At 30.5% G+C, this 24,073-nt stretch overlaps 3 protein-coding genes across 3 annotated transcripts; 1 reads left to right on the plus strand and 2 right to left on the minus strand.

Annotated features, from left to right (window-relative positions):
* Positions 1 to 5,268: 5,268 nt before the first annotated feature.
* On the minus strand, positions 5,269 to 7,331 carry LOC103575138 (uncharacterized). The gene is made up of 2 exons (XM_014443847.2): positions 7,157 to 7,331; positions 5,269 to 7,060 (listed from the first exon to the last, which is right to left on the minus strand). The coding sequence occupies exons 1-2, from the start codon at positions 7,253 to 7,255 to the stop codon at positions 5,573 to 5,575; spliced, it is 1,587 nt and encodes a 528-aa protein (XP_014299333.2). The 5' UTR covers positions 7,256 to 7,331; the 3' UTR covers positions 5,269 to 5,572.
* A 921-nt stretch (positions 7,332 to 8,252) lies between these two features.
* On the plus strand, positions 8,253 to 9,316 carry LOC103575137 (uncharacterized). Its single transcript, XM_008554792.3, has 2 exons — positions 8,253 to 8,429; positions 8,524 to 9,316. The coding sequence occupies exons 1-2, from the start codon at positions 8,337 to 8,339 to the stop codon at positions 9,181 to 9,183; spliced, it is 753 nt and encodes a 250-aa protein (XP_008553014.2). The 5' UTR covers positions 8,253 to 8,336; the 3' UTR covers positions 9,184 to 9,316.
* Positions 9,317 to 12,838: 3,522 nt separating this feature from the next.
* On the minus strand, positions 12,839 to 20,047 carry LOC103575136 (uncharacterized). The gene is made up of 4 exons (XM_008554791.3): positions 19,779 to 20,047; positions 19,419 to 19,598; positions 16,839 to 17,001; positions 12,839 to 13,635 (listed from the first exon to the last, which is right to left on the minus strand). Exons 1-4 carry the CDS (start codon positions 19,848 to 19,850, stop codon positions 13,526 to 13,528), a joined length of 525 nt encoding a protein of 174 aa, XP_008553013.1. The 5' UTR covers positions 19,851 to 20,047; the 3' UTR covers positions 12,839 to 13,525.
* Positions 20,048 to 24,073: the final 4,026 nt, after the last annotated feature.

The raw sequence follows: 24,073 nt of genomic DNA on the forward strand, positions 1-24,073 counted from the left end.
ATGCACATGCCGTAAATTTACCGTAATAATTTGGTATTAAAATGGTTATTTTGGCCAGATTTTTTCCTGCAGTTATGCCATATACTTACTGCACTTATGCTGTAGAGTTACCAGATTACTACAGTAATATTACTATAAAAATGCCGAACTTTTACCGAAAAAATGCTGCAAAAAAACTATAACAATACCGAACTTTTACCAAAAAAATACTGTAAAAAAACTGTAAAAATGCCGAACTTTAACCAATAAAATGCTGTATAAAAACTATTATACGATAATGTAGTAATAATAAAATCGTTGTTTTTGTGATAATAATACCGTTAGTATCCTGCAATTTCGCCAGATTTACGCTGATGAAATAGAAAATTGTAAAAAATATGATTTTATTTTTTGTTCGCTTTTGCATTTAAAATCATTGAAAATGTGCAAAATGTAATATTTTTTATTTTATTTTATTGGTTCACACAATTCTTACTCAAACAAAAACATGTAAGTGAAAATAACTATCTGTGAAAATTGATGTTTTCAATTTTCTTAAGTTTGTTTGTATCCATCTGAATACAATTAGTAACATATTTCAAGTAAGTGATTTGGCATAATGGCTACCAGATCAGACTTTGAACGAATAGGTCTCGGGATTGAGCCCACGAGTTAACGGGTATTTTTATTTTTATTTTTTTTTTCATGACAGTTATTTAATATATAACTTTATAAGGTTCTATATAATTATATAAAATAATATATATCTGAATAAAATTTTATATAATTATATATAAATTTTTTTCTGGGTAGAACGGTTTGATGCTGCAAAAATGCCGAAAATATACTATAAATATGCTGTATAATTACTGTTTTAATTCTGTGAAAATACCGTATTTTTTCTGTTTTATTACCGTAAATATTAGGAATTTATTTCGTAAATTTTTGGTAATAATGCGGCAAAAAAACTGGCTAAAATAACTCGAGTAATACCATATTTATGCAGTATTTATACCGTATAATTTCGGTATTATTTCGGTATTTCCGAAACCGCGAGGGTTGATGATACAAATATTAATAAGTAAATAATAAAATAGTAATACAAAAAAAAAATTATAATAAGACATAACTGTTATAATAATATTGTTATTAATAAATTCATATAAATTAGGAGACGGGAGGCAAAATGAGGTATCCCTGAAATTTTTTTTTTAATTTTTCAAACATTCTAAAATCACTTTTGTAACTATAATTGAGCATTATTTTGAATTTTTTTTTTTTATTTTTCACAAGTCGAGTGTCAGTCAAAAAGTGTTAGACTTTTGTTTTATGATAAAAACTATTAAACTTCTTTTTTTCTTTTGTAACCAATAATTGTGTAAAATATAATTTTTCTTTATGTAAGTTACTCACAAAAAAATTTAATTTCATTAAATTTGTTTAGTATCCAGAAATTTCTTTTTTAACCATTTTTAGGAAGTATCTCATTGTGCCCGCAAAAATGAAATTTTTTTTTTAACGGTAGCTGAAATTTTCTTCAGTTGCTTTGAAAATCATTAAAAAAAAAAGATTTAGCGTATGTGGGACCTCGAAATGTTACACTCATTAAATAAATAATAAAAGTTACTATCTAGCTATGGTAAAAATTTCTACCATCAATCAGATAGTAGTAAATATTATCTACATGATTGTATATAAATCATGTAGATTGTAATATTCACCATATATTTATGATAATTGTTACAATCCTGTATGTTAACTAGAGTTAATTATTATATTATTTTAAATAGTTATATTTATCATTCAGATGGTAACAGTTACCATCAGAAATTATAATTGTTGCCATCCTGACAGTAACTGTTACGAAATTTATTGCAGAAGTAAATATTATCACCCTGATAGTAAATATTACCATCCTGATAGTAACTGTTACTACAATTTATAGGAAATAAAATTATCTACAAAAAAGATTCTATGACATTTTATGGTAAGTCCGATAGTTTCGCCGAAAAAGTAAAAAGATTTCAAAAATTACTCTAACTTGACTTCGAGAAAGTAATTTAAGCTTGAAAACAAATTCATAGTAAATTTTCAGGTCTATTTACTTTTCCGGCGAAACTAGCTGACTTATCACAAAAAGTCATACCCCTTTTTTTAATCAGTAAATTTATTCCTGACAATGTATGACGCATAAAATTTTTCGAAACTCCGCATTGTTTTATTAAGTTATTTTTATTTCAGTGTCAAGCCCTTAAAATCGATCAGAAAATTATTTTGTCAAGAGTTATAACTTATGAGCAGATCGCTAGGTCGAACAAATTTATATACATTTTTTATAGAAATTCGACGTGCTATAAAAAAAAGGCCCTTATCATTTTTTGATAAATCCACCAGTTCATAAGTATTATCAAGTTAAAGTTTGAAGTACGAAGGATTGAAATATTTTTGACTATTTTGGCGAAACTATGAGACTTGTCATAAAATACCGTATGACTTTTTTTTAGGCTATTTCATCTCCTATAAACTATCTTGCGAAAATTTTTCAAAATTCAGATGTTTTTCAGTTATTTTCTCATCTATGATTACTAAATCAAAAAAAAAAAATCATGTACTTATTCAACAGACAATCACAAATGTAAATTATTTACTTTCACCAAATAATATTTGTTGAATAACGGAAATATCTTTATACAAGTTCAGTCAAATAAGTATCAACGAAAGTCAATAAGATCAATATTTGATCGTTTCTTGAATATAAGTACATACATTTTTTTTAATGATTTCATCATCGTAGATTAAAGAATTTAAGTAAAAAAAAATCAACAATTTTTATTTTTACATTGTATATATAAATGTTGATATGATAATGTTATACAAATACATAATTATATGTACCTCATATGTAATCATACGTTATTGTATATACATATAAGTAAGGCGAATTCATTCTCTCCAGGGTTACTAATTCTGAAAGAATTGAATTTTTTAAAAATTTAATTTTTCCCGCTACTATATTTGAGCGCCCTGCACGCGCCCACAAAATAGTACAGACCTGATGTTTACATCTGTCAAAATAAAAAGTTACTAAATGGCAAATATAATGCTGAAATTTATTGAAGAAACTACGCTCAACTGGGTATTTATAATTACTGTAAGTAATTTTTTTAATATTCTACGTGTCTTTAAAATTACTTGTGCGTTGGCTTATTTTGGATAAATATTAAAATTATTTTTTAATTACTCATATAAAATAAATATGCTATTGACAGTTCAAGGTCAATGAAAATATTATTTTCCAACCTCAGGTTTTAAATTTTTCTTAAACCAACTAATGATTTTAAAAAATAATCTTAATTGTTTTATTCATTACAAAATTTATATTTTTTGCATCTGCTTATTTTAAATAATTTTAATTTAATTATAAAGTTTTTCAGCTCTAGTACTTTTTTAGTGCGGCTGCTGGCCACCAGGAGGCGCCACATTTTTTGGAAAAAAGTGGGGAGCACCCTTGGAGAATGGCCTTAATGTCATCAGTGTTGCCAGATTGGGCTAGTTACCGCCAATTGGGCTATTTGAATTGTCAATTGGCGGTCAAATTTTACTGTTGGCGATTAATGGCCATTTGGGCTATTTTGAATTTGTAGGTATGTGTTTTTTTTTATTTTAAATAAAGTCTTCTTTTTGCATCAAAAATCTATATTACAAAAAATTATTAATTTACTTCATTCGTCATTTATGACAGTTGATTATTACTATTAAATTTATTTCATCGTGACCAAATATCTTACGAAAATAAGTAACTTTTTTGTGAAGACTTCAATTTCCTACAAAATTTTTCCTATGATTTTTTCTTTTAATTTGCGTATGTCATGAGATATTTAAAAAAAAAAACCGCGATAGTATCGAAAAATGAACGTTGATCATCCTGTGGTACGTGTTCTTTTCAATTAAAAAAAAAAAAACCAAATTCCCCACGTATTTTTTCAATAAAAATAAATTTTTTATAGGGCGCCTCAGGAAATTTAATTTTTAACGACCACCCTAATATACATATAAATAGTTCAATCTTTGGCCACACATGGGCGCTTCCGATCATCTCAGTTTTATCTTATGTTATTTTATTTTTTTTTTTTTTTTTGTGATGAATGAACGTTGAGACGTGCACTTTTGAATTTTCCAAACTTTTTTATATTTCGTATAGAAAGTGGATGATACTCATGAAACCGAGTTTCAGTCGAACTTTCTTATGACTGCTACTAGATCAAAATTTACTGAAGAAATTGATGGTTTTGCAAGTTGTGGTAAAGTATATGAATTAAAAAAAAAAAATAGCAGATAAGATTTATTACATTTTACTAAGGGTAGAATTTAAGACCCAGAAATAATTTAAAATTTTTAGGATCTAGGGACAATCTTACAATTAGATATTAAAATTTAAAATTATGTGCGATCCGAAAGAATATCTAATTATTAATACATATTTATATTTAATTATGTATATATATTAGGGTGTCCGTTATTTTCCAAATTGTTATTTTGTTTGCTGTCGCCCCCTGAACTATTAGTTTTTGTCCTAAAAAAAATTATCCAACCTAAACAAGCTCTTAATTTTCATATTGAACCGTGCCGAAATCATGTTATATTTCCCATTCAAATAACATGGGATTTTTTAATTTTTTGCTTTTAATTTCTAATCTCTGAAGCAAATAAATATACAACTAGGATCAAGAACAATTTTAATAGAAAATTTTCCGCTCTACAAAAAAGGTCTCCTTGATTTTTTCGAAAAAATCATGCCTTTAGAAGTTATTTACGATTAAAGTTGTGTTCATAGTTTATAACCAAATTTTTTTGTCATTTACTACAAATTTAAATTGCACATTTTGATTTCGACCGAAAAAGGATCGGCAGGTATACGACGGTCATAAGCGACCCTATCAATAATAAAACTCTACCCAATTGAAGTCAGCCGAAACATGCCTACCTAGAAAATTCCCGCTTCAATAAAATTCCTACCATCCGAAGGGTAATTGTCGAGTCATTATTGTGAATCATCCCCTAAATAAGTGTTCTTATCTTTTTTATCAAAAGCCAAGTTTCAATACAATGCCATTACAGTAAATTAAGGCAAAGTTATAACATAAGAATTTTTATTTTAATAAAATAATTTCAACTTCAAAACCTATCGTATGATCTAATAGTGTTGAAAAATTCTAACAAACATTTCAAACAAGTTCTCGAGTAGCCTACGAAATCCATAGAAAATAATATGAATAAATAATATTAGGGAATGTTTGAATTCTCATATATTTCTCTGTATTTTTTGGGAATTTGTGTAAGGAAATAATTCATCGATTAATTAAAAATTATAAATAATAATAACAAAGAATTGCAATTATAATATGATTCATCGTTAGAACAAAAAAAGACAAAGAATATGGGTTTATGAAGTGGAAATGAAAAACTGGATTTTTTAGTTAATAGTTATGTACGGTTTATTTTAATGTAAGAACATGACAGGTACGTAGTAAGCACTGAGAATTTATATACAATGTTTGATAAATTCGTATTTTTAGTGAGTATTCGTTTCATATTAGAATCTCCAAGTACCTTGGATACCAATGTGAGGTTCAACATTTCTTCCAGGAAGCTTTTGTGCCCCTCCTGAAGCGCTGATTTGGCCATTTTTACCTTCATAGATGTTATGCTGGTAGTCTAAATTCCAACTTGGACGACGTTCCGGGCCTCCGAAAGGTTTTGTGTGTTGAAAGACAATCGATCCTTGAGGTTCAGGTGAACGACGGAATCTCCAGGTTCCTTGGATACCAACGTGAGGTTCAACATTTCTTCCAGGAAGCTTTTGTGCACCTCCTGAAGCGCTGATTTGGCCATTTTTACCTTCATAGATGTTATGTTGGTAATCTAAATTCCAACTTGGACGACGCTCTGGTCCATCTAGAGGCTTTGTGTGTTGAAAGACGATAGATCCTTGAGGTTCTGGAGAACGACGGAATCTCCACGTTCCTTGGATACCAACGTGAGGTTCAACATTTCTTCCAGGAAGCTTTTGTGCACCTCCTGAAGCGCTTACTTGGCCATTTTTGCCTTCATAGATGTTATGTTGGTAATCTAAATTCCAACTTGGACGACGTTCCGGGCCTCCGAAAGGCTTTGTGTGTTGGAAGACAATGGATCCTTGAGGTTCAGGTGAACGACGGAATCTCCAGGTTCCCTGGATACCAACGTGAGGTTCAACATTTCTTCCAGGAAGCTTTTGTGCCCCTCCTGAAGCGCTGATTTGGCCATTTTTGCCTTCATAGATGTTATGCTGGTAATCTAAATTCCAACTTGGACGACGTTCCGGGCCTCCCAAAGGTTTTGTGTGTTGAAAGACGATAGATCCTTGAGGTTCAGGTGAACGACGGAATCTCCAGGTTCCCTGGATACCAACGTGAGGTTCAACATTTCTTCCAGGAAGCTTTTGTGCCCCTCCTGAAGCGCTGATTTGGCCATTTTTGCCTTCATAGATGTTATGCTGGTAATCTAAATTCCAACTTGGACGACGTTCCGGGCCTCCCAAAGGTTTTGTGTGTTGAAAGACGATAGATCCTTGAGGTTCAGGTGAACGACGGAATCTCCAGGTTCCCTGGATACCAACGTGAGGTTCAACATTTCTTCCAGGAAGCTTTTGTGCCCCTCCTGAAGCGCTGATTTGGCCATTTTTGCCTTCATAGATGTTATGCTGGTAATCTAAATTCCAACTTGGACGACGTTCCGGGCCTCCCAAAGGTTTTGTGTGTTGAAAGACTATAGATCCTTGGGGTTCAGGTGAACGACGGAATCTCCACGTTCCTTGAATACCAATGTGAGGTTCAACATTTCTTCCAGGAAGCTTTTGTGCGCCACCTGAAGCGCTTACTTGGCCATTTTTACCTTCATAGATGTTATGCTGGTAGTCTAAATTCCAACTTGGACGACGTTCCGGGCCTCCCAAAGGTTTTGTGTGTTGAAAGACAATGGATCCTTGGGGATCAGCTGAGCGACTGTAGCGTGGAGGATTCGATGGAGGTTTAGGACGATTCTGTTATAAAAACAATTTATTTGTGTTGTTATCATAATAATCATTTTAAATGTTGATTACTTTATTTATTAACATAATTATAATCTTATAACTTACTATGTATGGAGCGGGCTGATGGCCATCCTTATTATGAATCCCAGGTTCACCTGAGACTATTGCCAAAATAGCGACCAGCCAAATAAAAGTAACTTTCATCTTGAAAACTATATTCACCGTTATTACAATATTTTAAGAGTTTCAAACGTTTGTAGAACAAGTTGTAGAACTGTGATTGAACGACTCGTTCGAGCAGTTTATATACTCAATCTTCAAGAATTGTTTCGTATAAGGGGAATCACCTAAAACAAGTTAAAATGTGAGATATAAAAAAAAAATAGTAGGGAAGTGGGAACTCCGGCGATATAGCGCAGACAGTAAGGAATCCCCGATTCTGTGATGTCAGCTTCGTATTGTGTTTGTATGCGTGCGTGTTATTTTATTGATGTACTTCTTATCACAAAGCGGTTGTCTGGAGCTTAATAATATTTTATGATATGATACTACTTTTATGTTGTTTGCTGTTTGGATTTTTTTCTACATTATTTTGCTAATTTAGAAATTATTAGAATAATATTCTATCTTTTCGGAAAAGGTAAGTTAATTTTGCATGTGTATATTTAAATATTTCAGCAGCAATTGAATTGTAACTAAAATCGCTGAAAATTTAAGTTCAAAAAATCTTTACTACGGTTTATATTATAATCATCAGCCATTTTTTCGAAATCAGAAATGTTGATATTTACACACTAATCAACATATAAATATCATCCCAATACAAGAAGAATGTTAGAGATTAAAAGCATGAAAGAATGAAAAAGTCATAAGTAATTTTTTTTTTAAGGAAAAGTTTAAAAAATCTTAGTCAGTGTATGTAATAAAGATATCTGAGAGATGCATGATTTATAAATACATATCATTGACCTACAGACGGCTGCTCTGCGATAAGTGAGTCATAAACAAGACAACGCATATACACAATCACACGATACGAAACTGCAATAAAAGAAACGGGGATTCCTTACTGTCAGCTCTTCGTCGGGGTTCCCACTCCACTATAAATTCTTATAGAACTTAACATCTTAACATGTTTTTAGTGATTCCCCTGATATAATTCAAGTTATTGAAATGAAGTATAAAAGCAACCCGAGTCGATGGAAGGATCAGAGTTCTTCAACGTCTTCTCAGCTCATCTAATACTTACAAATTAAAATAAGTATCTACAAATATAATTTCTAAAATGAGAGTTATTTTTATTTGGCTTTTGAGTACTTTGGCAATAGTTCTAAGTCAACCTGGGATCAAAGATGGTCATCAACCTCCACCATACATAGTAAGTAGCAAATTCCAAGTTGTAGAAAAATATATTGGAATATATACTCTAAAGATCTTATAATAATAAAAACAAAAATTTTTCTTTCTCAAAGAATCGTCCGAAATTTCCATCGAACCCTCCACGCTACAGTCGCTCAGCTGATCCACAAGGATCCATTGTCTTTCAACACACAAAGCCTTTGGGAGGCCCGGAACGTCGTCCAAGTTGGAATTTAGATTACCAGCATAACATCTATGAAGGTAAAAATGGCCAAATCAGCGCTTCAGGAGGGGCACAAAAGCTTCCTGGAAGAAATGTTGAACCTCACGTTGGTATCCAGGGAACCTGGAGATTCCGTCGTTCACCTGAACCCCAAGGATCTATTGTCTTCCAACACACAAAACCTTTCGGAGGCCCGGAACGTCGTCCGAGTTGGAATTTAGACTACCAGCATAACATCTATGAAGGTAAAAATGGCCAAATCAGCGCTTCAGGAGGGGCACAAAAGCTTCCTGGAAGAAATGTTGAACCTCACGTTGGTATCCAGGGAACCTGGAGATTCCGTCGTTCACCTGAACCCCAAGGATCTATTGTCTTTCAACACACAAAACCTTTAGAAGGCCCGGAACGTCGTCCAAGTTGGAATTTAGATTACCAGCATAATATCTATGAAGGTAAAAATGGCCAAATAAGCGCTGGAGGTGGTGCACAAAAGCTTCCCGGAAGAAATGTCGAACCTCACTTTGGTATCCAGGGAACCTGGAGATTCTAATTATTTTTCAAACTCATTAACGTTAAATATTTATTAAAAATTGTACATAAATTTTAAGTCTTTTTTTTACCGATAAATTTTTTATGGAACCAATAGAAAATAATAAAATATTAATAAACAACTAAATAAATAATGGCAATGTTTTATATTTACCTGTAATTAATAATTTTAATTATAGGATAGGTGAAGTAGGAATACGATACAAGTATAGATGGACGGCTGTCTGGCACTATCACTTTCGCTTATAAAGTCTTCCCAGACCCATTCGAAAAAAATGGATATCCGGATATATCCGGGCAAATCTGGAATATGTCACATATATGCAACATATATATAAATATATGTCTCATATATGCAGATTTGCCCAGATATATCCGGATATATATTTTTTTCGTATAGGGAGAGTAAGTCACCTTTAAGCATTGGTGAAAATTTTCGGTTTGTAATGTTAATGTGTAGTAACGGTGTGAGATTGGATGTCTTCTAAGAGTAGGGGTAAAAACCGACACCAACTTACTCTCTCTAAAATTATAAACTACAGTAATATTTTACCGCGTAAATCACCAAGAGTACTATCTAATGACCAATACTTAACAAGACGTTGTCCACCAACATAATCAGAACAATGATTGTTTAATAAGCCACAGTAATTATTATGAGGATCATAATTGAAATCATTATTATCATGATAATCCGTATTTATTATCATAACAACGAACTCTCTTGGATATGATTTTAAAAATGCATTGATCTCATACATCAAATCAGTAAATGTATAAAAATACACCACGTGAATAGATATCAATAAAGTTTAAGTTAATCCTCAATGCGATATCGAAAACACGGACTCCGTACGTCAATTGTTCGGTAATATTTAACTCTTGCTTACGTAGTTTCAAATCTGCAGTTGAATGGGTCATTGATTGATGGGTTCCAGTTAATGATATTTCATTAATACAACGTGTGTCTGATAAAGTTGATAATATATTTGTACGATTTTCGTAATTTTTATACTTGTATTCTTTACACTGAGATTTTGAGGCCGAATTTGGACATGCCAGTACAGCGATTGTATTTATTATAATTATTTTTATTAAGTAATTATTTAATAGACACATTTTTATATATTTTTTCAACACTTTTGTATTATTTTTGTTGCGTTAATTTTGAATTTCTGTGTAAGTATTACTGACGATGAGTAAAAGAAGACTTGATAAAATTTTTTTATACCATGAATGAAATAAAATATATTTTTAAGCTAACCACTAGGCTAGAGTAAAAAAATAAGATTCAATCAAAATTGGATTCTATAATTGTTTTTTTTTTTATTGCTTTATGATAAACAAAATTTATTACACCTATCAACCTCTTGATACATTTTTATAACTTTTTATAACATGAAAAAAAAAAATTATAAAGAATCCAAAAAAAAACCCAACTCCATAGAGTGAAATTTACAGTCAAAATTACAGTAAATTATGGGAATGGTTTTCATATCAAATGAATTACAATAGTGAATAAGCTATGCGTCTTATTACTAATTGATTTAGCATCGAAGTGATTGACCGATAAATTTGGGCCTTTGGCCCGTGTATGGAACCCTACTACTCGTGGTGAAAACATTGCCCTCGCCACATTGCCTATGCGTCTTATTACTAATTGATTTAGCATCGAAGTGATTGACCGATAAATTTGGGCCTTTGGCCCGTGTATGATACCCTACTACTCGTGGTGAAAACATTGCCCTCGCCACATAAAGACTATCTTAGTGTCCTAACTATGCAATGTACTATTAACACCAAAAATTTTAAAAGCCGGTAAATCAAATTCTGGATCTGGTGATATGGTGGCACAAATAGTGTCATTATGCTATAGTAACCATAACCATAACATCATGGTGACCATTACCACAATACATGATAATAATTTCCATACATAATGAGAATGAATACTATAATATATAGTAACGTTTACCATAATATCATGGGAACGATGACCATAATATTATGGGAATTTTTACCATAATATATAGGGTTTATTTCATATGCACTTAGAAACCGTCACAATATGGTTATAGGATTGGTTTCTATTTGCTTATGGGAACTATTCCCATGAATATGGGAATTATTGCCATAATTCGTTCACATGCTATATGGAAACTGTTATCATAATGATGGGAATTATTCCCATACTTATGAGAACTTTTCCCGGAAAATATGGGTCTGTATCCCATAATCCCAATTAATCATTACCATAACTTTAACTTTACAAGAAAAGTTCGATGTTATTAACGCTGTAAAAACTGGGATGAAAAGAAAAGACGTAGCAGCTCAATACGGACTACCTGCCAGTGCTTTATCAACCATAATTAAAATAAATATGTTTTATATGACAGAAATCAATTGTTTTCTTAATTTTTGGTCTAATCTACTTGCAAATTTCGAACATCTTGTTAAGTCGAAAACTCGTTAACTCGAAGTTTTTATCACTTCCCTTGAAGTTTGAGTTATCGAGAGTCCACTGTATATTGTACTGAGATGTCAAAATTATACGAACTCTTCGTCTTCATAGTATGTTTCGATCAGCAAATAATATAATGTAATTCGTTCTTTAGTTTAAGTATAATATTATCAACAAAAAAATTGAAAAACTATCGTTTTTTATATTTTTTTTGGATATTTTATACATTAACGCTCTAATCCTTATTTTGACCACTTACATTATGGTAATACATCATAAGCCTTACGCTCATGTCGCGGCAATGTCATTGTCTAATTATTCGCTCCTTAGTACGTACGAAGCATAAAGTATTATTAATTTATTAATGACGATAGTAATAAAATGATTTCAGCCAACTGTACAAGTCAAAGTGGAGAAAATAACAATAGATATTGCACCAAATAATCCATACTTTGGAGATGTATCATCCGAAATATTTAGTCCTGGAGATATAATAACACTAAAAATGCCAATCAAAACTGATTTTCCTGAAAGTATGAAGGTAATTTATCTAAGTATTAAAATACAAATTCAAATATTCCAATTAATGAGTTATAAAATAAATTTTCAAACAAGTTTCTTTAGTGACATGCTAGCCTAAACTATATAAATACTGCTAAAAATTTTGCCGTATCTATCCGTCAACTTATTAGTCGACAACTTATTGCATTGAACTTGGCGAAAAAATACAGTAATAGTTTGTCGCCACCTTGCCGTCAACTTTGCAACCAGGGAATCGAGTACATTCCTGTATAAGACGCTCGTTGTGTTGACAATCGTCACAACTCACCCCCGTTGTATAAACTATGATTATTAAATTTATTTATTTACAGGGTCAAGATTATGAAATAAGAAAATATCAAATCCCATATCATAAAATATTGCCAGGTTTACCAGATGGTAAATTTTCTGTTCGATATGCATTTAATGAAGCTGACAACGATCCGTATGTAACCATAAACGTTGAAGGGTCATTAACTCACAAAATACCTGGAATACCTAATATACCTGGAACACCTGGTATACTTGGAATTGGCCGTTAGTTTTCGATTAACTTTTGTTTTTATTTCTTTTGTGTTGACTATGGCAATAATTACTATACTATTTTTTGTGGGTTTTTTTAGTGGTTATGAGTAAATAATTATAATATAAATATTTATTTTTGTTGATAAATATATTAGCAATGGATAAAATAATTGTCTATTTTATATTATACTTAGCAATAGTAAAAGATAATTGTGTCTTTCCGGGAAAAAATCATCAGACCTGATTATGCTTAATCATGCATTACCATGCATGATTGATGCATGCCTTTGTACGATTCATGCAAGAGCATGCATGGTCATGCATAGCCGGGATCTATCATGCATGGTCATGCGCGACGAGGCGGGAATAGTCATGCATGTTTTATGCAATATCATGCATGATCAAACTTAGTCATGAATGATCATTCATGACTTGGCACGATTCATGCAAAGACATGCATGATCATTCATGATTGAACTTGGTCATGCATGATATTGCATGAATCATGCATGACTATTCTTGCCTTGTCATGCATGATTAAACATGTCTTTGCATGATCGTGCAAAAACGTGCCTGGATCATGCACGATTATACCTGAATCATGCACGATCATGCATGACCAAGCCTGATGATTTTTTCCCGGGTTAGTAGTAATATTAATAAATGGATAAACAAATTATTATATTCTACGAGTAAATTTAAGTTACAGCTAAACCTAAATGTTATTATTAAGTAACATGAGATTAAACAAATTAAAGTATATGATAAGAAGACGTTACTAAAAGTCTCACTAAATATGTGTTGATCATTCCGCATTTTAATTTTGTGTATCATCATCCACTATAACTTCAATGATGGAAAAATGTTTCTGACGTTTTATTTCCTTGACACGACTGTTGATCACAATCCAAAAATGAATGTTGACACCTTGAAAAAAAACTCACATAAACATATACGAACGTTTATAATTGAAATTAAACAAACTAACAAGTAATTTTGAATTAGGTGAGAACTTGAGCTTAATTGGTATAGAACCTTTTGAGTTATTCCAAAAATAACATCTTTTGAAAAAAAAATTGTTTTTGGATAACCCTCAGTATACTTGATGGATTTATTTCAAAATCTAATTAACTCTATAAGCTGCGTAGAATATCCCCAGTTTAGAAAATCCCATAGGATCCAATAGATTCTCATAAATTCCCATACAGATTTTCTAAGAATGAATGAGTTTTATGAGAAGTATTATAGTTTAGTATGGACCTTAAATACACGGATATAAGAATATATCGGATTTTTTAAGCAGAGCCGCCTCAACCATTAAAATCGGAATTAATCAAGAGATATCACTGCCGAAAGAATTTCGAAAAAGTGTTTCTTTCTTATAATCTAAAAAATCGTAAAATTCGCTTATTGACTCTAATAACGTTTCAGCGTAAGAGGCTGAAAAACTGCTTCAACTCCTGCCTCAAACGTCAAAATCGATTAATTAGTTCAGAGGGTATCGACAAAGAAAAATTGTAGAAATAAAAATTTACTTTGTTTTTGTCAAATAACGCATATTGTAATTCCTTGTATGTTCCAAAACTTATACCGGCCTTTTGGCTTCATGATGTTTAATAATTTCTCTATGAAATATTGCAATCGGTTTGATAGATTAAATAATATCATCATCAAAACTTTTGAAAAATCACTATTTCTGAAGTTTTTTCAGGATGTTTCATATTATAATAGTGATGTGAAGCTGACCGTCAGGTCATTTTTTGACCGTCACGTCATGGTCACAAGACCGTCAGCGGACCGTTTATAAAATGACGAACCGTCACAATTATGGCGACATCTTACAAACGCCTTTCTAACTTTTATACAAATTCAAAATTTGAAACCGCCATTTTCTCAAAAGTACCATGAGATAAGAATACGAAGGAAAAAATAAATCTTTCAATCATTTGCAAACAAGATTGCGTCTAATCATCTAGCTTGTTGTGACTGACAAAGTTCATGACCAAGCCTAAATTTGTGTTCAAAAATTTGATGACGATCACAAATCATCTAGCTAGACGTGACTGACGAAATTTGTGATAAAAAAATTTTTGACGGTCCGAAATGACGGGCTCTGACCGGAAAATTTGTGACGGTCATTTCGCATTAGAACAGGCACATCATTTAGGTTCTTTAGTCACAAGACCGTCTTGTCACCAAAACTCAGAATAACGATCATTCCGCATCACCCTTCATATAATAACTCGCTCGTTCAATTCAAAGTTCCCGCAACTTTTCTTACCAATTATTTCTATAACTTTCTGTTAAAAAACATTGAATTTATAGAGAATTCATAATCGTGATCAAAACTTGAAAAAAGGATCATTACTGAATATTTTAAATTTCTCAAATTCTCGGAGGATATTACGAATTGTAGCTTTTTTCGAGCTCAAATATTAATTTTTTTTGTTTATTTTAACTCTTTCAAATTTACGTCTTATCAAATAAACTATGAAAAAGCTATTTTTTTAATTTCTCGTGGTAGTATCTCGATTTCGTTCGATCTTAAACTATCCGAATTCCTAAGAGATCGTATTGCTTCTTACTTCTATTAATAATAATGCTACACAATAGAATCTATGACCTCGTCAATATAATTTTAAGTATTAAAAAAAACAGCAGATACAGAAATGCTTATACAGTAAAATATGATAACTAGAAAAAAGAGTCATACACAGAAAAAACAGTTAACTTGGTTCAAGAAAATTATTGTCTTCCGAATTTTCTGTCTTGATTCAATAAAAATAAAATACTTGATTCAAAAACTTTTTTTTGGTTCAAGACAGTAAATTCTCTTGCTCCAAAAAAAGTTATTTTTGAAGCGAAATTGAAAATTTCTTGGTTTAAGAAAAGAAATTCTAGGCTAAAGAAAATAAGTCATCTCTGGCCAAAAAATCAACTTTTTGATCGAAAAAAAGTTTAACTTCGGCCAAGAAACTTTTTCTTACCCCAAGAAAAAAAATTTCTCACTCCAAAAAATCAAAGTTTTGAACGAAAAAAAGTTTACTTGAACCAAGATATTTTTCCTTGCCCCAAGGAAAAAAAATTTCTTGCTCCAAAAAATAAACGTCTTTTGATTAAAAAAAAAAGAAACCCTTGAGCCAAGAAAAAATTTCTTGGCGCAAGAAAAAAATTCTCTTGCTCCGAAAAATAAATTACTTAAGAGAAAATAAAAGTTGCTTGGGTCAAGAAAAAAAAATTTCTTGCTCTTAAAGTTTGCTTCTTTAATACAGACTTAAATTTTTCTCAATCAAAAATTTTATTCTCTCTACAAAAGATTGACGTGTTGATTCTTTTTTTTTTTTTTTTTTTTTTTTTTTATCTGAAACGTAATTTTTTGTATTTTTATTTCGCAAAAAATCTTTCAAGTAAACTTTAATATTAAATATTTAAGTCATGATGTATTATAGGATATACTATAGTACAATTCAAAGAGGTACTTGTAGCTCGGTCAAATGACAAAGTGCTCAAATAAAATCGTACTGAAATTTGGAATTTAACAATTCTAGAATATCTTTCGTACCAGGGACACACTACAAATGGTAAGCGCAATCTAGTGGCGAGCACCGAACTACTCCCGCTGCTACTGCCTAGCACCGGTGATTTTCCCCCTCTCCACATCGATCTTTTCTCTCAAGAAATTTTTTCTCTTGGCTTAAGCAACTTTTGTTGTCTTGGTCAGAGAATACAAAAATACTTGCGTGAAAAGAATAAGTACTTGTTCCGAGAAATTTATTTTCTTTAACCAAAAAAATGCAATATTGCTACAAAAAAATAATGTATCTTGCTCCAAAAAATATCTCTTACTTTAAGAAATATAAACTCTTGAAACAAGTGAAAATTTTTTGATTTAAGCGTAAAAATATGTTGACGTGAGAAAAAAAATTTTGATTCAAGATAAAAATTTGAAGGTAATTGTTTACTTGGGGCAAGTAAATTTTTATTTTCCGAATCGATCAAAAAAAATTTCTTGAATCAAGAATATTTTCCTTGATTCAAGTTAACTGTTTTTTCTGTGTAATAATGATAAGTATTAAGTGTTATGAAATAATAATCTATTTTAACATATATTCTGTTAATCAGTGACATACTTAGCCATACTCCAACAAACAATCCTCCATACCACAAAAGTTTCAAATTGTGTTTTCCAGGATGTAAAATACAAGACAACACATAATAAATCATAAATAGTATTGTTATCGAAATTTCTATAAAATGGACAACTAAGTGCGGCCACATTAGTTGATGTATCTTCTGGAAGTAAAAAATTATTTTATATTATCTTCAATGAAATATTTTATCCGCTGCTTTTTTCAGCTCCCAACGTTTACATTTTTCTGGTTAAAGATTCTACTGATCCCATTAAGACCAAGAAAATCTATATTCTTTACTCCTAAAATCTCATTTACTTCAATCAGAAATCCATTGAGACTTTATTGTTCTCTATAGAATTCAATCGGAACTTTTAGTCAGAGTTAATAAGAGAAAAAAATATAAGTTAACAGCATTTAGATTTTCTTGATTTGTTGTTGATTCGTCACTTTTACAGTTTAATGAATTAATAAAATTAGGGGCCGCCAATCGTGTTTGAATCGGATCGAGTATAACTGTTCGATTTGTAATTTGAATAAAAAGAAAGGTTGAATCGAATAGTTCGATCCCATTAAACAATATTGCAAGCGAAAATTGTATTGAAATTGTTCTACGGCCGAAGAAAATGCTAAAGTAGTGAAAACATGGCTGAAAACTATCCAGGTCGAAAAATGGTCAATAATTAGGCCTAAGAAACCGAAAACAGGCTGACTCAATTTATCGGCCAATTTTCGGCCTCTTTATTAGGAATAATAAAGTTTCGGCGTGTATAAGACCAACTTTCGACCTTTTTCAATAAAATTCTACGGTTTCAGTAAGGTTTCGTAGGATTTCAGGCCTTTTTTTAATAAACGTCTACGAAAAGGAAATCATGGGAATGGTTCCTATAATTTTATGAAATTTCATCCTATAACATTATAGGAATGACGACCATAAGTTATGGGAGCAGTTCCAATAATTATAGGAATGGTTCCTATAATTCATGAGAATACTTCCAATATTATGGGAATCATTCCCATAATATATAGGAACTATTCCTATAAATTTTAAGAACCATTCCCATAATATTATAGAATAGTTCCTATACTATTATAGGAATGGTTTCTATAATATTATAGGAATGGTTCCAATTTTGGTATAGGAACTGTTCCTATAATATTATGGGAATAGTTCCCATAATAGTATAGGGATGGTTCCTATAATATATAGGAACCATTCCTATAATAGTATGAGTACAATTCCTATACCATTATGGTAACGATTCCCATAATATTATAGGAATGGTTCCTATACTATCATGAAAATATTAATTCAAAAAAAGTGTGAAATTACTTCTACACGGAAAAAAAATTATAGGAAGTATTATTATGTATTATGGGAATGGTTCCCATAATGGTATAGGAATTATACCCATACTATTAAGGAATGGTTCCTATAAATTATAAAAACCATCCCTATACCATTATGGAATGGTTCCTATAAATTATAAAAACTATCCCTATACCATTATGGAAACCATTTCCATAATATTATAGAAACATTTCCTATACCAAAATTGGAACCATTCCTATAATATTATAGGAACCATTCTTATTGTATTATGGGAACCGTTTTCATAATATTATAGAATAGTTCCTATACTATTGTAGGAATGGTTCCAATTTTGGTATAGGAACTGTTCCTATAATATTATGGGAAAGGTTCCCATAATGGTATAGGAGTGGTTCCTATAATATATAGGAACCATACCTATGATAGTATGGGTACAATTCCTATACCATTACGGGAACCATTTCCATAATATTATAGAAACATTTCCTATACCAAAATTGGAACCATTCCTATAATATTATAGGAACCATTCTTATTGTTAACCGTTTTCATAATATTATAGAATAGTTCCTATACTATTGTAGGAATGGTTCCAATTTTGGTATAGGAACTGTTCCTATAATATTATGGGAAAGGTTCCCATAATGGTATAGGAGTGGTTCCTATAATATATAGGAACCATACCTATAATAGTATGGGTACAATTCCTATACCATTACGGGAACCATTTCCATAATATTATAGAAACATTTACTATACCAAAATTGGAACCATTCCTATAATATTATAGGAACCATTCTTATTGTATTATGGGAACCGTTTCCATAATATTATAGAATAGTTCCTATACTATTGTAGGAATGGTTCCAATTTTGGTATAGGAACTGTTCCTATAATATTATGGGAAAGGTTCCCATAATGGTATAGGAGTGGTTCCTATAATATATAGGAACCATACCTATAATACTATGGGTACAATTCCTATACCATTATGGGAACCATTCCCATAATACATAGAAATACTTTCTATAATTTTCTTTCCGTGTATGGTTCCGGTGTAATTTCGACCAAATTTTGACTTTTTTGCTAAATATTGTTACCCGTGATTCGCTGTGATACAAACAACCATGATTTTAAATTATTTACACACTCATACTAAAAATACATTTCGAAAATAATCCAAATCTTGGTTAGTTTGAAAAAAACCTACAATTTTGATTAAAAAAAAAAAAATAACTTTTTCTTACCTGATCTGAACCAACCATCATCATTATTGCTGCTACATATTTAATAACAATAAATGTAGATATGCTATCTAATCTGTTGATATAGTCAGCACAAAATGGAAGTATAAAATTGAATAATTCACAGAAATCTAGCTGTCGACGAAATGCGATAACTGCATAAATTACGAATTTCAAAAATATCTGAAAAATATTATTGCCAATAAAAAAATATATCTTATTCATGTAATTCGATTTGCAGTTATCTAAATAAATAACAAAATTTAAAATCCTTGATCCTCGTATTTAAGTAAAATGAACTACTGTATCATTATATAGGCTAGCATTTTCATAGAACTCTGATAAGTAAAATTGATCACTTACAATATTGAGTAATCCAATAAGTATTGATGCTGTAGACAAACCAAAACAACAACAATGATTAACGGTCTTCATTTTTGAAATTTATAATGAAATTATGACGCCAAATAATCACAAATTCTGAGTGTACTTGGTAAATTAAAAATAACATATATCGTATTTCAATTTTGAATTCTGTTATACTGTAGTGCAAGGCACAAAAGAGAATGACTAACTAATAAAGTGACTGATTTTTATGTAGACTCAACACTTCTCTCGTATGGTGTTTGCTACATATATATTCATATGGCTGTATGTGTTACTGGTAGTAAAACTTCACAATAGCTTACCAGGCTCTCGACCAATCCGACAGGGAGGACATCCAATAAATTTGCAACAAAGTAAAAAAAAATCAACATTTGTTAAAGAAATATCCGAGACGATATGAACTGTAAAAACTTTTTATGAACAATAAAACAATCATACAAATCAAAATATTAATTGATCCGCTATTTTAGTTTTATGTAATTTTACACAAAATGAAGTATATTTACTCGTTTTAGGAAAATTTTTACTTATCCCAAGAAATTATTCCCACATGAATTTAAAACGAAAATTTACTTAGAACAAAAAAAATTTCATGCGTTCCCGGTCAAAAAATTAGATCTGTTTTTAAGTAAATGATAAATTCAAATATTTTTTGTTTGATTCAAGTTGATAAATCGTATTTATTTTATAGAGGAATTTAATCTGTTTTCGCCCGTACTATTCTTTATCCAGGCCGAAATCAAACTTATTTTCGTATGATATTTAGTCTATTTTAAATCGGGTTTAAACTAAAAACAGACTTTTTTATTATAATTATTGGCCTTAGTTCAATTGTTTTTAAGGATAAAAACAGTTTTTACACGGGGAAAAAATTATACTAACTGTTCCTAGTACGTTTATGAAATATCATCCCATACCGTTATGGTAATGATTACTTGGAATTATGGGATATAGACCCATACTTTCTGGGAAAAGTTCTCATAAGTATGGGAACAATTTCTATCATTATGGTAACAGTTTCCATATCGCATGTGAAATAATCATGGTAATGGCTACCATACTTATAGGAATAGTTCACTTAAGCAAATAGTAACCGATCCTGTAACCACATTGCAATGGTTCCTAAGTGTATATGGGAATAAGTCCTATAAACTATGATAACTGTTCTTATAATATTATGGTAATGATTACCATAACATATGGGAATTATTACCATAATATTATGGTCACCATTACCATAATAATATGGTAGCCATTCCCATAATATTATAGTAATCATTACCATAATACTATGGTAACCATTATCATAGTTACATGGTAACGATTACCATAATTCTATAGGAATTTTCCGATACCATATGGAAATTATACCTATAATTATAAGAATGATTACCATAATATATATGGGAGCCGTTCCTATAATCAACATTTCAAAAAAACCGGTTACCATGCAGTATGGGAACCACTTTTATAATATATTGTAACTGTTACTATAATTTTCAATTTCAATCGGTTAATTCGTTCGAGAGATATCGCGGGAGAAAGAAATGGTGGATAATGGTTTTTTCCAAATATTTTCGAAATGACTGACCCGATTAATTCCAAATTTTTTTTTTTTTTTAGTATTTTGAAAGTATTTCAAAAACGACTTGATGAATCAATTCAAAAATCTGATCAGTTATAGAACTCAATAAAAGATGTCGATTGTCGCCTTGATCGTCTTAATCGGTTTATTCGTTCGAGAGATATCGTTTGAGAAAAAATCGTAAAAAACGTTTTCTTTCGAAAACAAAGGCATACAAAAGTATTTTCGCGCTCGAAGAAAAAATGTATCTACAACAATTTTCTGAGCTCAAGGAGCTCGAAATAGGCGGGAAGTTTTGGGGCTGGCCCGCAGGGTCAACCGACAGACCGATTTTTTTTATAAATATTGCCCATAAATGAAAATCTTCTAAGTCCATGATTTAATCCAGTTTCGTCCTTGCAAATTTTCAGAACTAAAATTTCTGAAGTTCAAAAATTAATCTAGTCTTGTTTGCCCGTAATGCAATTGTTTTTTAAAACAACAGATCAAAAACAGCTTTAAATTTTTGTAAAAGATCAAAAACAGATCAAATAGTCCAATAAGACTAAATTCAGTCGAAATTTTTCGACCCAGGATTAATTTCCAATAGAGTTGACTACCCGACATAAACCTTCCCATCATAAACCTCTTCTCCTCCTCAATCAGCAGTCACTGAGTCCAGAAAGCTTTTACCATTCAACCGTACTCTGAAGCTTCGTACCAGGCACCCCGTTATAAGCATCCGTTGAAATTCTTAAAATTACAAACTAACAATAGAAAAAAATAGATAAATTATTGATAAAAATTTACTATCTATAATTTTTAAAATAATATAAAATAAGAGGCTTCATTTTTTTTTTTTGAAACTTCTTCACCTGAAAAATGAACTCACTGTTTCCAAATAAGAAGTGTCGTTTCAAAAATAAATATATTTAGCTTAAAAACTCTTCTGGGCATGTGACTTTAAAAAAAAGTCTTTGTGTTTAATTCGCTAAGAACTCATGTTGATTTATATAAGCTCGGGAGTATAATGGCTTGATACCAAGAAATAGCTGTAACCGTGTGTACTTAAATTTCACGCCTGAGGCGCGTTGTAATTTTTACTACTTTCGTATGCCCACATAAGTGTTGCTTATGTTAAGCACATTCTTTTTTAAACTCAGTTCTTTCTGATGTATATTTTGCTTATGGGCCAATATTATTCTAAATAATTACTGAGATAATTTTTTAAATCGTCAATGAATTATGTAATTTTGACACATTTTCTTAATTTCACTCTATTGTTTGATAATTTCCTTGAGTTATCTAACAGATATGTTATGAAGAATGGAATAAGCTGTTGATTGCAAGAAACTTATTTTTAAATATTATAACATATTTTTTTTTGCGCTTAAATGAAAATAATTAAAAATTATCCAGTTATTGGAACTTGACATATTTCCGTGTCAAACAAATCCATACAGGAACCCAGCGTAGTTCCCAATATAGATTCTCACCAGGCTTTTATGGGAATCTGTATTGTCCTCTTATTTATATTAAAAGAGAAAATTAATTTTTTATATGCGATTGAATGACAAATTATGAACAAGGATAAAAAAACCTTATTTTCTTATAGTAATTTCATTTTCTATTGTATAGAAAAATGTATGCACGTTTTACTTAAGCCAATGATCTTTTACACGGAGAAAAAAATATAGTAATTTTTACTAAAAAATATGGGTAAAAATTACTATATTTAGATTGTAATGTTGAACCGCTATTGAAAATATAGGAAATATTATTAATCACATTAGTATATTATACTTATCGTGGTTAGTAATTTTTACAATACGGATAAAGGAATATTTACTATACTGCTTAGTAAAATATACATCGCAAATATGGAATAGTACAAAACCTGCTTAGGAATAATTGCAATTAATAATTACAATAAGCTTCCGTAATTTGAAAAGTAAGAATTAAAATTAACTGATTGTAAAAAATAATATATTTATACGAATTATTAATAAATACATAATGCATTTTTTTATCTTAATACATGAATCTTTTCATACTTATAAACAAATATATATATGTGACTATTATAAAGATTTATAAACAATTAAATTTTTAAAGTATAATTAATTAATTTGAAATCATTGATTCGAGCATAGTTGACTGTACACTAGTTGACAATTTAGTGTTAACTAGATTTATAACTATTTATCTAATTTAAAAATTATTCATCATAAAAAATTCAGTGAGTCTATAAAGGATAAATAAATGATTCAATTTGCTATTATTGTTATAACAAAACATTTAATTTAAAAAGTTATTGTCATAGTACAATATGTTGTGTATTTGTAGGAAAAGACATTAATTATGATTATATATAATAATATAATAAATATTAACATGCTGTTAGATTTCAAAGGAGCGTCTATAACCGGCAGTTCCATTTTCACTTTTTTTAATCACAAGCACATGCACATATATTTCACCTTCACTCAAATAATCACTATACAATTTTATAGGTTATGTTTCCTGAAGACAGGTTAACAGTACACACTATTCCAAAGCCGTTTGGGCAGAACTGAGTGGAGCGCTCGCCGGGTTACAACGATATGGTTTCAACATAGTACAAAATTACTAAACGTTTAGTAATTTTTGTATACTATGTACTTAGTAGTATTTCTTATGCGCATAATAAAATTCATAATACACGTAG

Source organism: Microplitis demolitor, chromosome 6 (assembly GCF_026212275.2).
Source record: "Microplitis demolitor isolate Queensland-Clemson2020A chromosome 6, iyMicDemo2.1a, whole genome shotgun sequence".
NCBI classification, from domain to species: Eukaryota; Metazoa; Arthropoda; class Insecta; order Hymenoptera; family Braconidae; genus Microplitis; species Microplitis demolitor.